This window comes from Ochotona princeps, chromosome 7 (assembly GCF_030435755.1).
Source record: "Ochotona princeps isolate mOchPri1 chromosome 7, mOchPri1.hap1, whole genome shotgun sequence".
Lineage (NCBI taxonomy): Eukaryota > Metazoa > Chordata > Mammalia > Lagomorpha > Ochotonidae > Ochotona > Ochotona princeps.
This window is the reverse complement of record NC_080838.1, coordinates 26,391,095-26,405,955: the sequence shown is the minus strand read 5'-3', so window position 1 is coordinate 26,405,955 and position 14,861 is coordinate 26,391,095. Positions and strand designations below refer to the sequence as shown.

At 41.8% G+C, this 14,861-nt stretch overlaps 1 protein-coding gene across 2 annotated transcripts in view; it reads left to right on the top strand.

The window, feature by feature from the left end:
- The first annotated feature begins 3,039 nt into the window (after positions 1 to 3,039).
- INTU (inturned planar cell polarity protein) overlaps positions 3,040 to 14,861 on the top strand; it is a 95,443-nt gene continuing 83,621 nt past the window's right edge. For both annotated transcript variants that reach the window (XM_058666874.1, XM_058666876.1), the window contains exon 1: positions 3,040 to 3,548. In XM_058666874.1, the coding sequence (XP_058522857.1) occupies positions 3,460 to 3,548 (89 nt within the window). In that variant the 5' untranslated portion in view covers positions 3,040 to 3,459. The remainder of the gene's footprint in view (positions 3,549 to 14,861) is intronic.

The window sequence follows — 14,861 nt, the reverse complement described above, 5'->3', positions numbered from 1 at the left end:
GCTAGTACATGGCTTGTTAGCCTATAAATTAATAGATTGCTTGCCTCTGCCTTAAAGTGTATAAAGTTCTATAAAATCTTGTTGAAATACTATAAAAGCAGGACTCTTATTTTAAAATATGTAAATGTAACTGTGCAGCATGATACTAGATTCTCTATCTCTACTTACATCTACCACATCATAATACACTTCAATAGCAGAAAGCTAATCTCACAACTGTTATTAAGGGACTGTACTACTGTGATAATGGGGGGAGGGACAGAGAAAGAAGAAAAGGAAGGAAAAACTGTAAATAGAAAATTTAATTTAATTTGTAAAAATACTGGCTACCCATGGACTCTAAAATGGTACAACAGTTTGCAAAATCATCTATGTGCATTCAAGAGTGATCATTTACAACAGATAATAGAGGAATTTATGCACATGCAGAATGAGGTTGCCAACTATCATTCAAATTATTCCTTTTACATATTTACAGTGATAACCTCATTCCAAAACCACATGTACATTTATTGTAACAAAATTTTAAATAACATGAATTTTAAACAATAAAATTTAAAAATTCATGATTCTGGCAGATTTTTTTTTAAAAGATTTATTTATTTTTATTACAAAGTCAGATATACAGAGAGGAGGAGAGACAGAGAGGAAGATCCTCCGTCCAATGATCCACTCCCCAAGTGAGCTGCAACGGCCGGTGCTGTGCCCATCCGAAGCCGGGAACCAGAAACTTCTTTCCAGGTCTCCCACACAGGTGCAGGGTCCCAAAGCCTTGGGCCATCCTCGACTGGTTTCCCAGGCCACAAGCAGGGAGCTGGATGGGAAGTGGAGCTGCGGGGATGGGAAGTAGAACCAGCGCCCATATGGGATCCCGGGGCATTCAAGGCGAGGACTTTAGCCAGTAGGCCATGCTGCTGGGCCCGATTCTGGCAGATAGTAATCACTTTTAAAATTCACTGAATGTCTAATCAATTTCATAATTTCCATGTAATTCCCAAAAAAGTAAATAAACAGTTTTCCCCTTAATATTTTAATCCTAAAGTTTCCATAATAAATATTTTCTTATGCCATTAAGCATTCTATTTTAATTTCTTTTATTAATGCATTAGAGGGGCCAGGTAAAGCTGCTGCCTAGGTCACCAGCACACCACATGGACACTGGTTACTGTCTTGGTTGGTCTACTTCCAACCCAACTCTCTGCTAATGGCCTGGGAAATGATCCAAGTACTTGGTCCTCTGCAACCATGTGGAAGACCTGGAAGAGGTGTCTGGCTCGGGCCATGCTCAGATTGGCCCTCGGGGATATATATGGCAGTAAGCTAGCAGATGGATCTCTCCCTTTCTCTCTTTCAAATAAATAAAATATTTAAGAAATAAATATATTGGTTCATTATATGAATGAGCCTTAACCTTTCTCAGTACTACATTTTGGCTGTTAATAGTTTTCCTATTTTTGTTGATGACATAACGAACATAATGATCCTCATTTAAAATAATCATTTCCTTGGGATTAATTTCAAATGATAGAGACATTTTTAGATTTTTTTATTTGTTATTTTACTTGACAATAACCACTGAGGGTCCAGTGTTCCTATCTGCTGGTTGGTTCCCCCTACCCTCCACCTTCCAAGGTCTGCTTTAGCAAGGATCTAGCATTATGTGCAGAGTCAGGACAAGGGCCCAGGTACTCCAAGTGGAATGAAGATGTCTCAAATGCTCTCTTATCATAGGTAAAATGCCTGTCCTATTTTCAGACACCTAATGCACTAGACCCTGGAAACAGAATAAGACAGGAATAAGTGTAAGCCAGCAAGTTTGCCTGTCAGGCAAAATCCCATGAGAGCTGTGCCTGGAGTCCCAGTCGCTCTGTTTCATTTCTAAAACCTCCCTGCTAATACACCTGGAAAAGCGGCAGAAGATGGCCCCAGTGCTTGGGCCCCTGCACCCACATAGAAGACCCAGATGGGATCCCAGTTCTTCTGGCTTTGGTTTCATCAACCTCCAGCTGGTGTGGCCATGTGGAAAGTGAACTAATGGATGTACGCTGCACGCGTGTGCGCATGTGTGTGTGTGTGTGTGTGTACTTGCTTTTCAAATCAATCAATGAAGGAGTCTTTAAAAATGAAGATAAGAGTTAAGTTGACACTGAAAACAGAAGCATTGAGGAGCGGTCTATACACTAAGATATACGACTTCAACATTCACTCTCTTTGCCCACTTGACCAGGAAGCCAATATTGATTGGAAACAGCTACCCAAGATTTACAGAGGGCATTTATAGATCCAACAATGAAGAGCCAAGCCCCGTTGAATTCCTCTACCATTGAAAAATAATCTGCCACCATTTGTAATTGTTCTGTAATCTGTAATCAGTGGTATTTCATATTTACAACTGCCATTTGGCAGTGTGTCCCTGTAACTCTTCTCTCATCAGCTTGGCTGATTCTGACTTGGAGGCAATTTCTAAGAGGGAGTCACACCTGGGTCATTTTCCCACGATGGAAAAGCCACCTAATTTAGTCTTCTCCACTACTACTCCTTCAACCACAAGCCATGAGATAACCTGTTTAAATGTTTAGTATTGCAAAGTGGAGAGACTGTCTCCTGGGATCAGATATACATTCTTGGAGTCCCAAGAAAGAGCAAAGGGTTTGTACAAGGAAAATCAAAGACTGTCTTTTATCATTCCCTCATCTCCAAGGACAAGAATTTAGTGCAGGACAGAGCAGGTGATTGATACATGTTTACATGGAGGGGTCTATGTATACGGCTTAGTTTCGCTGAATTTAAATTCGCATTAAGAATACTTTCCCAGCTTGCTCTCTTTCCTATTCATTTTTCAGATCTTCCAAGGCATAACCGGAGCCTCTCCTCCGGGTCATGGAAGCTTCGAGTGGTGGTTTCCTCAGCTGTGGGCGGCGCCTGGACACCGGTGTCCCTGGCAGGGGCGGCCTCACGGTGCAGAAAGAACGTGTCAAGAACCAACTACAATCCACACTAGGCGGCGAAAGAGCTCAGCTCGGGGCGCGGGGGTTCGTGCGGCGCTCGACGGCTGGCCCCGGGCGCCAGGGACCCCTGCTGTGAGGCAGTTAGGCGGGAAAGGGGGCACCGTGGAGCTGGCGAGTCCTGGCAGGAGAAGTGGCCAGCAAAGTCCTCGCCTGTCCCGGGGTCCCTGGAGCGCAAGCAGCAGTCGCGCCGCCTTTCTGCACGCGGTGCCCCAGGATCCGCGTGGGGTTGCAAGTGGAGGAGAGCGCTGAGGTCGCCGACACCGCCTCCTGGGAACGTGGGATTTGCTCCTTTGGACGTGTGGCAGCCCTTTCCTTCAGCACTGGGGTTCCTGACGGGGGACTCGGGTCGCCGCGAGTCGCGCCGAGCGTTGGCAGTTGAGACTTCGCCGAGTGCCCCGGCTGCGCGCGTTACCTGTTGGACACCGGTGCGGCGAGCCTGTCTCCTGTGGGCATGTTTCAAGTGACCAGGTCCAGCATCCCCAAAACCGCCCCCCGGAACCTGGAGGACTTGGACTCAGTGCAGCGCGTGTTGCTACACAGGTCAGTGCGGGGCCGGGAGACCCAGGGAAATCCTGCCCTCCGTTGGTTCCCTGGGGATTATGGCTAGGGGAGGGGTCGTTTTTCCCGCCGGGGTCTGCGGGAAGCATCTGCTTTGGGACTCGCCGTAGGGTGGTGTCCGCCGCAAGAGGGCATTTGGGATCTGCCACCAACCCGCTCGGCAGTTCGATGCCAGCGATCCCCTTGTCCCGTCGCTGAGCCTGAGGCTTCCCCGATGCCCTCCAGAGAACAGCGAAGCGAAACTGCCGTTCAAACACCTCTGAACTTACTCCAAGGAAAAACAACTGAGGATTTTGTTGGGACTAGGGATTGCGATTGCAACAGGAGACTTTTTTTTTTTTTAAACAAATTTACGTCCACCCCCGCCCCCGTCCTCCACGCAAGCGCGCGTGCGCACGATCAGACATGAACAACTACACAAAAGAAATGGGAAAGTTCCTCTCAGAACTAGAGAATCCCAACTTTCCGGGGACTGTTAGACCGTGGTCAGTAACTGCTAGTACCTTGGTCCAAATGTTACCTCCCCTGGTGAGTGCAGTGAGTTTACAGAGAGGGCAGTGAGGAGGACCCACGTGGAGAGCCAATTCTAACCATTTTTACAAAGCACTGGGGTTGCCGGGCAGCGGTGCTGTTTTAGCTGCAGGGAGGCCTGGCTTTCATAAGACGTAAGATATGGAAAAAGCTCCTTTAGAAACATATCAAAAGTATCTCGAATACATTTGCGGTGAGCCAGAGTAAGTGGCTCTTGGTAAATAACTGTCGGGGGAGGTTTATGTGAGTTCTCTCATCTGTAAACGTTTCAAGTGACCCTTTTAAGTCTTTGTGCAAAACCATATGAGCTGTAGAAATTCTGTTTCACTGCAAGTGTGAGTTAAAAAAAAAAAAGACGCTATGCAAGGGAGAATTCCAATTTCTTCAATTTAAGAGTTGCCTTCTGAAACCTGCAATTTTCCAAAGTTGGTTTCCTCCCCTTCCCCAATCCCCAAGACAGTCCCTGCCATAAAATAAAATATATGTATATATATACACATATATAACCGAATGTTCAGTTTACAAAAGTCTTCTGCTCAAAATCTCTAAGACAGTTCCCCTGCACTTGATAAAATTACCACTCAGTGATAATCCCAAGAAGCGTTAACTAGAGACACCCATTCACAGGATGGTATCCGTACAGCGGGAGAGGTGTTCGTTCTAAACACACAAAACTCTGCTCCCGCAGAATTTCTTCATGCTGAATGCGAATAAAATTCCAAACTGATTAACACTACAGGGTTTCTTTTTTTTTTTTTTACTTTTTTTTATTAATTATTATGCATTATGTGACAGTTTCATAGGCTCTGGGAATCCCCCCACCCCTCCCCAACACTACAGGGTTTCATATCCAAAGAAGAAACTTGTCTGAACGAACCTGGATGAAAGAATATGCTGCAATAATACCAAGATGATTACTTCGGAAATAAGTAATGGAGCGTTTCTGGACTAAACTTGCTCAGTATTAGAATGAAAGGCTACTTTATCTAAATTACAAATAACTGCTCCCATATGCTGTAGGAACCAGTGGAATCTGAAACTGTTAAGAGTGTCAGTATCATGGCTAACAGCGATTTCTTATTAACACTATGTGAAAATCTTTTTCCTTTTGTGCTGCATTAACTTTATTCATGATTATTTAATATTTACGAACACATTAAAATTGAAAACCTCTGAGGAGGTTTCTCTTTGAAATCTTACAGAAGTTCATATGGAATTAAATGTCTCTTCCTTATGTCTATAAAGATTTGTTTGGACACAATGTAACAGAAATTAAAGAAATTAAAGAATTCATTATTATTATTATCATTTTATGATACAGTTTCATAGGCCCTGAGATTTGCTTTACTTTCTCCCCAAGTCTCCTCCCCTTCTCCACAAGTAACTTTTAAACCATACACGTGATAGTACTCCTGGACCAGACCAGTGCATGGCCTAATTTTTAAAATCAGTTTTACAGATTCTTTATGTTCTTGCTTTAAAGCATCCCTTGCAAGTTATCTAAAAATAATTGCATTAGGGGGAGGGTGGGGGGGAGAATCCCAGATTCTATGTAATTACAACACAATGTAATTAATGAATAAATTTAATAAAAAAAAAATAATAATTGCATTAAAGAACCAGTAGCCTTAGGGCCATAGAAAAATTACAGACAAGAAAAAAATAACAGATCATATTATTTTTACATCTTATTTTAAAAGCTAAGTCTGCTGAAGACTTTTTTTTGGTTACTTGTGTATTTTCCTTTACAAATATGGTTTTCAAAATAAAAAGCATTAAATTATTGTGCTTTTGGAAAAGATACTTTAGCCAAACCAAAATTAAAGCAAAGCTAAAAACTTTTTTCTGCATTAAGTGTTAACTTCAAACTGTCAAAACTAAAAGGACAACTGCTCAGCAGGAGTTAGCTATTCTGATGTTTCGAGAAAGTTACAAAGAGCTTGTCTGAGTCAGAGAAAAGCTTTCAGATTGCATTTCTCAGTTACTTTTACTTAACATTTGGTTCATCCTGCTTATCTCAATTCCTGAAATATTAGTGCTCATTTACATTTTGCTAAGATTAGAAAAAAAAAGCTTGTGTTACAGCTATTACACTTTATTATTCCCTCAGAGTCCTATTTCAGTTTTCTGTTAGTTGTATGACTTAGCAAGGATTTAACTTTGTTTAAATTTTCTTGTTCTTTCTGCGATATAATGGGGTAATACTTACCTCTCAGAATAGTGGAATGGATTTCCAATGTTGTAGAAGTGCTCTATAAAACTTAAATTTCGCCCAAGTTTCAGGGATTATATTAACAACTGTCTTAAAAAGCTAAAACAAAGTACAAAAAGATAACTCTTCTTAGAGGCTCTAAAATTCACCTGAGACCTTGCCCAAGGCCTGATGGCTGCGGTATCATGCTAGTTCAGGCAACATTGACTTTTTTTTTTTTTTTTTTTTGCTCGCTTTGGCAGCACATATACTAAAATTGGACATTTTTTTCTTCATTTTTGCATGAAGGCCAATAGACAATGAGCCAGAGACCTGTGCTTGAAAATGTTTGATAGGGCCTGAGGCGATGGCTCAGTGGCTAAATCCTCACATTGCAAGCATTGGGAATCCATATGGGCAGTTGTTCATGTTGCAGCTGCTCCAATTCCCATCCAGCTCCCTGCTTGTGGCCTGGGAAAGCAGTCGAGGACGGCCCAAAGCCTTCGGAGCCTGCACCCACATGGGAGACCCGGAAGACACTCCTGGCTTCAGAGCTCTTGTCTCTCCTGTTTCTCCTTCTCTCTATAAATCTGATCTGCCTTTCCAGCAAAAATAAAATAAATATTTTTTTAAAAAGTTTGATGATCTAAATTTTATACTCCTATCAAGAGTGAAAATAGACGTATTCAACACATCTCAAATATTCAGACCACTCAGAGGAAAAGGTGTGCCTGTTATGTGTTTGTTATCAAGAGTGTAAAATAGGGGCAGGTGTTGGATGCAGTGGTTGAGAAGTCACTTGAGACCAAGGGCCAAGTGCCTGTTTTCAAGTCTCTGCTCTCATTTCTCATTCCAACATTCTGCTTATGTGTGCCCTGGGAGGCAGCAGGTCCTTCGCATCTACGTGAGAAATCCATATTGAGTTCCTAGCTCCTGGCTGCAACCTGGTCCAGTTTGGGTTGTTTCAGACATTTGGGGAATAAAGCAATAGATGGCAGGTCTTCGTCATTCTCTGTGCCTTAAAAAAAAAGTGCAAAATTAACTTTAGTCTTTGAAAGTGAAATCTAAAAAGCCTTTTGAAAATGTAGCATACATCTTATCTTACTCTGTTTCTTAAGGTGTGAGGCATTGGATTTTTTTTTTAAAGATTTATTTATTTTATTGGAAAGGCAGATGTACAGAGAGAAGGAGAGGCGGAGAAAAAGATCTTCCGTCTGATTATTCACTCCCCAAGTGGCCAGAATGGCCGGTGCTGCGCCCATCCGAAGCCAGGAGCCAGGAACTTCTTTCCAGGTGCCCCGCGTGGGTGCAGGCTCCCAAGGCTTTGGGCAGGGATTAGTACTGCTGTCTTCAGAGGAGGAGACATATGGTCATGTTCACTTGGTGACCAGTTCCAATCTCTCATGGAGAACTCGGATCCTCTGAGTGGGAACCACAGGAAATGTCATCAAACATTTTCACGGTTGGTAGCAAATTACTGTCATTTCCACAATGCTGTGGACTTCAACAGTTTTTGTAATTTTTTCTTTTTTTTTTTTTTTTTGGTGCTGCTTAGAGCTTTGTAAGTCTATTTTTTTTTTCTTTCCCTAATTCATGTGTCTGCCATGTGTTTCCCTGTTCACCATCAGATTGTCAGGCTTCAGGCACATTTGGAGCTGCTGGATCCCTACTTTAAGGGTGGGGGTAGAGGCATGGCTTTGCCTTCTTATTGGCAGCCACTGATTCAGTGTGGTAGAGCTGTTGGCCAAATAGTTTATACTCTGTGAATTTAGATACAAAATGAAACTGAGTAGGAGTAAATGAATTGGGTTTGGGGTTTGAACTTTGGGCCAGTTATTTTATACATCCTTTTGGATTCTCATCTGTATTTAATTATTATTCAAATGTAGCATACATGATCCAGTAAAAGGTAAGTTCAACACATTGTGGCAAATAATTCAGTTTTACATTGGGAAATTAGAATTTTAGGCCATAGTGCAATTCTGTAGTTTGGTATTACCAACATGTTATGACTGTGTATTAAATTTGGAAGTTCTTTATTTAAAAGTTTCTATTTCCAAAATGCCATTTTTCTGGTCCACCAGCTCATTTAATTGTTATTTTTTAAAAAGTAATATGGTTGGCAGTATTAACACGCGGTTGATGAACTATTTATAAATCCACAGTTAAGGCAATATTAGTTCCTAATAGAACTTCAACACATAAATTGTCACCATGTAGTTTCAACTCTTTTAATGGTATGACCTCCCATGGCCCTGTTTTCATTTACTTCTCTTTGCTAGCTTCTGTTACTACTAGGCAAAGAGCTCCTGAACCTGCCAACAATACTAAATATTTAATGATGTTCTTATCAAGTGTATTTTATGTCAGAATTATATTGTTTTCCAAATTGAGATTGTAATCATGGAAATAATCATGTGACTCCTACTTATTAAACTAAATGCATTCGAGCCTCAGATGAATGGACACTTATGTGGTGGAAAATAGAAAATGCAATATAATTACAGTCTAAATCTTTGAAGTCTCCGTGCAACTGCTAATTATGAAACAGAATTTTTGTAAAAGCCTAGAAATGTCAATGTGTTCTTTTCTTCATCCTCTCCAGTACATCCATGATCATTAAATAGCGACAAAGTTAGCACAAATGTGACATGAGAAATAGTATTTGCTGGTAACTTGCTCTGAAAGTTAAATTAGGTTAAGAGATAAACATTTTCTTGTGAAAAAAAAAAAGCAGAGGGTCACTTTTCTTTGTTATCTCTATCCATTAAACTAACCCATGGAATTAAATAAACCAACAGAGCTGATATAGAGAAAGCTAGTGGAAGGAACAGGCTTTATAAGATGTGCTTTTTATGCGGCATTTCCTGCTCAGTTCAACCCTTTGAAAGGGAAAGACTAAAAAACCAAACACCCAGTCCTGTGCTTCGGGAGGTGGTCTTTGGCTGACAGAGGTAGATTTCTAAATAGTTTATGCCACAACCTGTGCGGCATGAACCGAGTTTGAAGAAACAATGTGTAGTCAGAAAAGGAAAAATATAGGAGGTTTTTTAAAGCAGACAGTCAGAGGGTTCTTCTTTCTGTGTGGAAGAAGAACAAATTAGTGCTTGTCCTGGTGCCTTTTATTTCCTTTGGGGAGCCCTATTTTATGTCAGCTTAATTCCCCTGTGGGCCGTTTACTGACTGATTAATCCCAGTCCCAGAAAGGTCTTCAGGCAGAACACTTGGCCAGTTACCTTAGGACTGCCGGCTGCCTGAAGCTCTGGCCTCACTAACCACCTGCCTGGTCAACCAGCTTCATCCCTCACATGTTCTGTTCTCAAACACCTGGCACTAGTCTGCGTTGATCCTTCTTTAGCTTCTGTCTCTCCTTAACGACCTGCAACACCTGAACTTATTATCTTAAGGGGACCACTTGGCCTGAGGACTTCCTCTTCTGGCAGACTGCTGCCTTGCATGAAGGATGCCCTTGCAGAGATTTGTTTTCAAAGCACTCAGTGTTGGCCTGCAGCAATTTAGAAACAAGACAAATTGTTATCAGTTGTAGCAGAACTTCTTGGCAAGCAGCATGAGGAGGAGGTGGAAATAGCAATTCCTCCCCAGGAGAGGCATGGCAGAAGGCTTTTTGAAAAAAAGTTGCTATTTGAGTTGGATCTTGAAGGAAAATTTAGTATTTTAACAAGTGAATTGCGGATAAGTATCATTTCCCAGTGAGAGAATTGTATGGGTAAAATTTATAAGATCACTAAGTTCTATTGACACTGAATGTGTTAGGCATGTGATATGCGTTGACTGCGCTCCCAACAGTCCTGTAAGTGGGTACCTCTGAAGATATTTTTTTAATTCAGCTTTTTTTTTTTTTTATGTACTCAAACACAGATCATTTCTTCATCTAAAAATGGTTAGGGATTGCCTCCCACCGGGTGGCCAGAAAACAATTATTTTGGCAGTGGACACCAACTGGGCATCCTCTGATTCTATTCAATTCTGACAGTCCCTGGAGGTCTACACAAGTCTGGGCCTCTAACTCTTCTAATCCACCAACTACAAATAGGGATTTCCATGATGCCTGCTTTGGGCTTGATCAGTTAGCTGGAGAGGCTAGCAGAACTCAGGGAAACACTTGCATTTACTGGCTGGCTATGTGGTATCATGAAAGGCAGGAAGAATTAGCTAGAGGGAGAGATGTGCAGGATGAGATCTAGAGGGGTCCCCAGCACAGGCACCTTAGTCCCCCGGGAGCTAGGGTGCATCACCCTCCTGCGGCATGCAGGAGTTCTTGCCTACCTTGCTGGGAGCCTCCAGGTGTTCAGCTGTCAAAACACTCTGAATTCTGTCCTTTTGGGACTTTGAATGAAGAAATCACTGCATTAGCATGGACAGCTGTGTAGAAATGTGATTGGTCAGGAAGGATATGATCTAATGCTAGTGTACTGGGTGGAAAAGCCCAGAAAGCCCTCTTGTGTTCACATGCTACTTGGCCTGTCTGTGCCGCATTCCTCCCAGGTATGGGGCAGGACCTCTTGTGAAACAGGGAACGGTCTTATGATCTCCTAGCAACCAAAGAAGGCCTTTATGGCCAACAACAGCAAGTCAAGCAAAAATTAAAGTATGCTTTTATCTTTATGACCTGCCTTTCATTCCTCTGGTTGGCCTTATGGAGAAGGAGCAGGTAGAATGAGGACAGAAAGATTGTGCTTTCCGAAGCCTGTTTCTGAGGCCTAACGTGTCCCCACATTATAGCAGAAGATGTTTACCTATTGCACTGAACTGTCCTGAAGTTGCTCCAGAAGCCAAGGGCAAAAGACCAAATATTTCAACCTTATTGTTCAAGTCATTTAAGAAATAACAAAGGCTATAAGAAGTATGAATCAGGAAGTATGAATGAAACACACACACAGGAATTTAAAAAAAATCATTGAAGATGAAATTACGATGTTTTGGTGCAAAAATTTTGAAAGCCATGCATATAAACATCTTCAAACTCTCCATGGATGATATATATAATGGAAAAACTGTATAGATTTTAATTTTTTCTCATCTGAATTTAAAGATAAGTGTGGTGAATCTTGGAGAGGTTGATTTGTTTATGGTTATACAGATGGGCAATTGCAGGAGATTTGTGTTAGGCTCCAAGTGCAACAGGTGGGAATAAGTTCTACCCTATTCAGAAAGCTGCCAGAGGACTTGTAGGTTTGTGGCTGAGAGCCATCACAAGCTTAGCAATGATTTCCAAGTTTGGTAAGCCACTAGCAACACTTAGATAAAATGGAAATGGGCAGGCCCCTCCCCTGGAGATTCTGATCCTGTTGATGTGGAATAAATAGCACTCCAGAATCTATCATGTATCTATCTATCTAGATATGATTTATTTGACTTGAAAGAGTTACAGATACAGGGGGAGACACAGAGATCTTCCATCTACTGGTTCACTACCTAAATGGCTGCAATGGCCAGAGCTGAGCTAATCCGAAGCCAGAATCTAGGAGCCAGGAGCTTCTTCTGGTCTCACATGTGGGTTCAGGGACCCAACGATTTGGGCCATTTTCTCTGCTGCTTTCCCAGGCCATCTGCAGAGAGCTAGATTGGGAAACTGAGCAGCCAAAACTTGAACCAATGCTCATATGGGATGCTGATGCTGCAGGCAAAGGATTAGCCTATGATACCACTTGGCTTGCCCCTTTAAAATCCATATTTAACAAGACCCAGGTGATGCTATTGAACAGGTAAAATGGATGCACTTGATTAACACGCAGCAGGAAATAAAATGTCTTCTAGTTGACGCTAAATTGCAAAATTCAAACACTTTTTAAAGAAACTAGATTTTAAAAATTCTCCATTTAGTATGATCCCATTAGAAGTTAAGGAGCAAGATATGAAAGTCTTCAAAAAAAAAAAAAGGATGATTGAGCATTTAGTGCAGTTGTTTAGATGCCACATCTCATATCAGAGTGCCCAACTTTGAATCCTGGATCTGCTTCCAAATCCAGCTTCTAGCTAATGTACACCCTAAAACACAGCAGATGTTGGCTAGAATACCTGAGTGCCTGCCATTCATGTAGAGACCTGGACTGGGTTCCAACCTCTAGACTTCAGCTTGTCCCAGCCCTAGCTGTTGTAGGAACTTGGAAAGTGAACCAGCAAATGGAAGATCTGTGTGTAGGTGGCAGGGGTCCAAGCATCTTGAGCTATGTGCTGCTGCCTCTTAGGATGTATAAACAGGAAGTTAGATTAGAACTGGAGGTGTGTCAGACGAAGTTTCTTTAGAGATCCCTCCAACTGAACTGCTGACCTCAGAACCCCAATCATGAAGAGACTGTCAGCCAGTGAATTCTGAATAGATTTCATCATGATTGGATCAGTGAGATTGGCAGCAATTCAGAACTGTTGAACTATCAAAACTGCTTGAGCAGGACCCTCAGAGCATGTTCCACGTCAGGGACCTGGGATGGGAGTGAGACTGGGTGGGGCTTTTCCCCCCTGGGTGGGGCTTTTTCTCCCCTGACCCCAGATACAGGGGAAAAATGATATTAGTGTAGAAACAATGGTTTTACCCATTTTCCTATAGCCTTTGACCCTTTGTAACATAAGTAACTAAGTAACATTAATTAAAAAAAAAAAAAAGAACTGGAGGTGTGGGGGACTCAGACCAGCACTCAGACATAAGATCCAGGCTCCCAAGCTGTGACTTAACACTGCCAGGATATCTTAGTAATTTTTAATGTGTGAGATTGTGGTGAAAATATGTATACTTTACCATGAAATATAAAATAGCTAATATAGTGATTCCAACCTCAGTTTGTAATAGTATTTCTGATTTTAAAAGTAACATGTTTTTATTGAATCTCAGTGTTGGCAGAAATACGTGTTTCTCTTTCTTAGTTCCACTCTCTCCAACTCCATCTCTTTCACATAGCAGATGGCTGCCTACCAATTAGAGAAAATACAGGGCATCTTCCAAAAAGTCATGGACTCACATATTTTCAGAAATTATTCACAGACCCCAAATTTTTGGCATCAAAGTAAACATCTGTTAGTTCCATCTTCTGTGAACTTTTTGAGGGTCCCTTGTAAACCCCATAGCAAGGACACTTTTAGCTGCCTGCTTGAAAATGGCAAGTTAGTATCCACACCCGCACACCCCTTGGCATTTCTCTCTGGTTTCAAGAAAGAGAAGTTTTGAGAGGTTGTATTGCTCCATCCATGTCTTGGGTGCTCTCTCTTCTGGCCCTCTTCAGGACTTCCCTTTCTCATTTCAGCAAACCAGTTGCCTGCTTTCGACCTAGAAATATGTGGAACTCTTTCAAAGCAAAAACTCTTGTGAACTTCCTGGGATCGTCCACAAATTGCTTTAATTATAACTTTAAAGAGGTGTAAAAACTGTTATGGTTCTTGTATAAGATAAAAATAATTTTATGATTCAGTAACGTTGATAATGAAACAAAAATAAGTTTAGACATTAATAATAAAAAATTTATGAAAGTTGGGACATTTGCACATACATAACTTAATAAGATGAAATTAAGCAGCAGCTTAAAAGTGAAAATACTGTTTGCTACTCTGTAGAGTTCTCTAGGGATACTGCATGTGGTAACTCAGAATTTTGTGACTCTTCTCTGTTGTAAAGATTTATTTATTTTTATTGAAAAGGCAGATATATAGAGAGGAGGAGAGACAGAGAGGAAGATCTTCCATCTGATGGTTCACTCCCCAAGTGACCACAACAGCTGAAACTGAGCCAATTTGAAGCCAGGAGCCAGGAATTTCTTCCAGGTCTCCCACATGGTTGCAGGGTCCCAAGTGTTTGGGCCATCCTTGACTGCTTTCCCAGGCCACAGGCAGGGAGCGGGATGAGAAGTGGAGCTGCCGGCATTAGAACTGGTGCCCATATGAGATCTGGGCGAGGACTTTAACCACTACGCTATTGCACCGGGCCCTCATTTTTTTTTTTTTTAATTGGTAAGTCAGATGCACAGACAGAAGGAGAGAATGAGAGGAATATCATCCATCTGCTGATTCACCCCCCCCCCCCAAGTGGCTGCAATGGCCAGAGCTCAGCCCATCTGAAGCCAGGAGCCAGGAACTTCTTCCAGGTCTCCCATTCAGGTACAGGGTCCCAAGGCTTTGGGCTATCTGCGACTGCTTTCCCAGGCCACAAGCAGGGAGCTGGATGGGAAGTGGAGCAGCTGGGATTAGAACTGGCCCTCATATGGGATCCCAGCGCATGCAAGCAAGAGCTTTAGCCGTTTGGCTACTGTGCCAGGCCCCATACTTTTCTCATTCTAATAAAATAAACTCAGGTCCTTTAAGAAATTCGCTGTGGCCCTGCAGTGCTACTCTAGTTTTCTCAGACTATTTTATTACAACCCAATTCAGAGTTATCATGATAGTTACCACTGTATATTGCTCATTTGTCTCTCAGTTTTCATCTGCCCATCTAGTTTAAGTTGAATCTATCCCAACCATCTGTTGAGATCATAAAATAGCATTGTGTGTTTTTTTAAACTTGTTAATAATGTGAGTGTTTCCCTGTGGATTATTCTAAAACCTTTTTACTTAAAATAATGTTAATT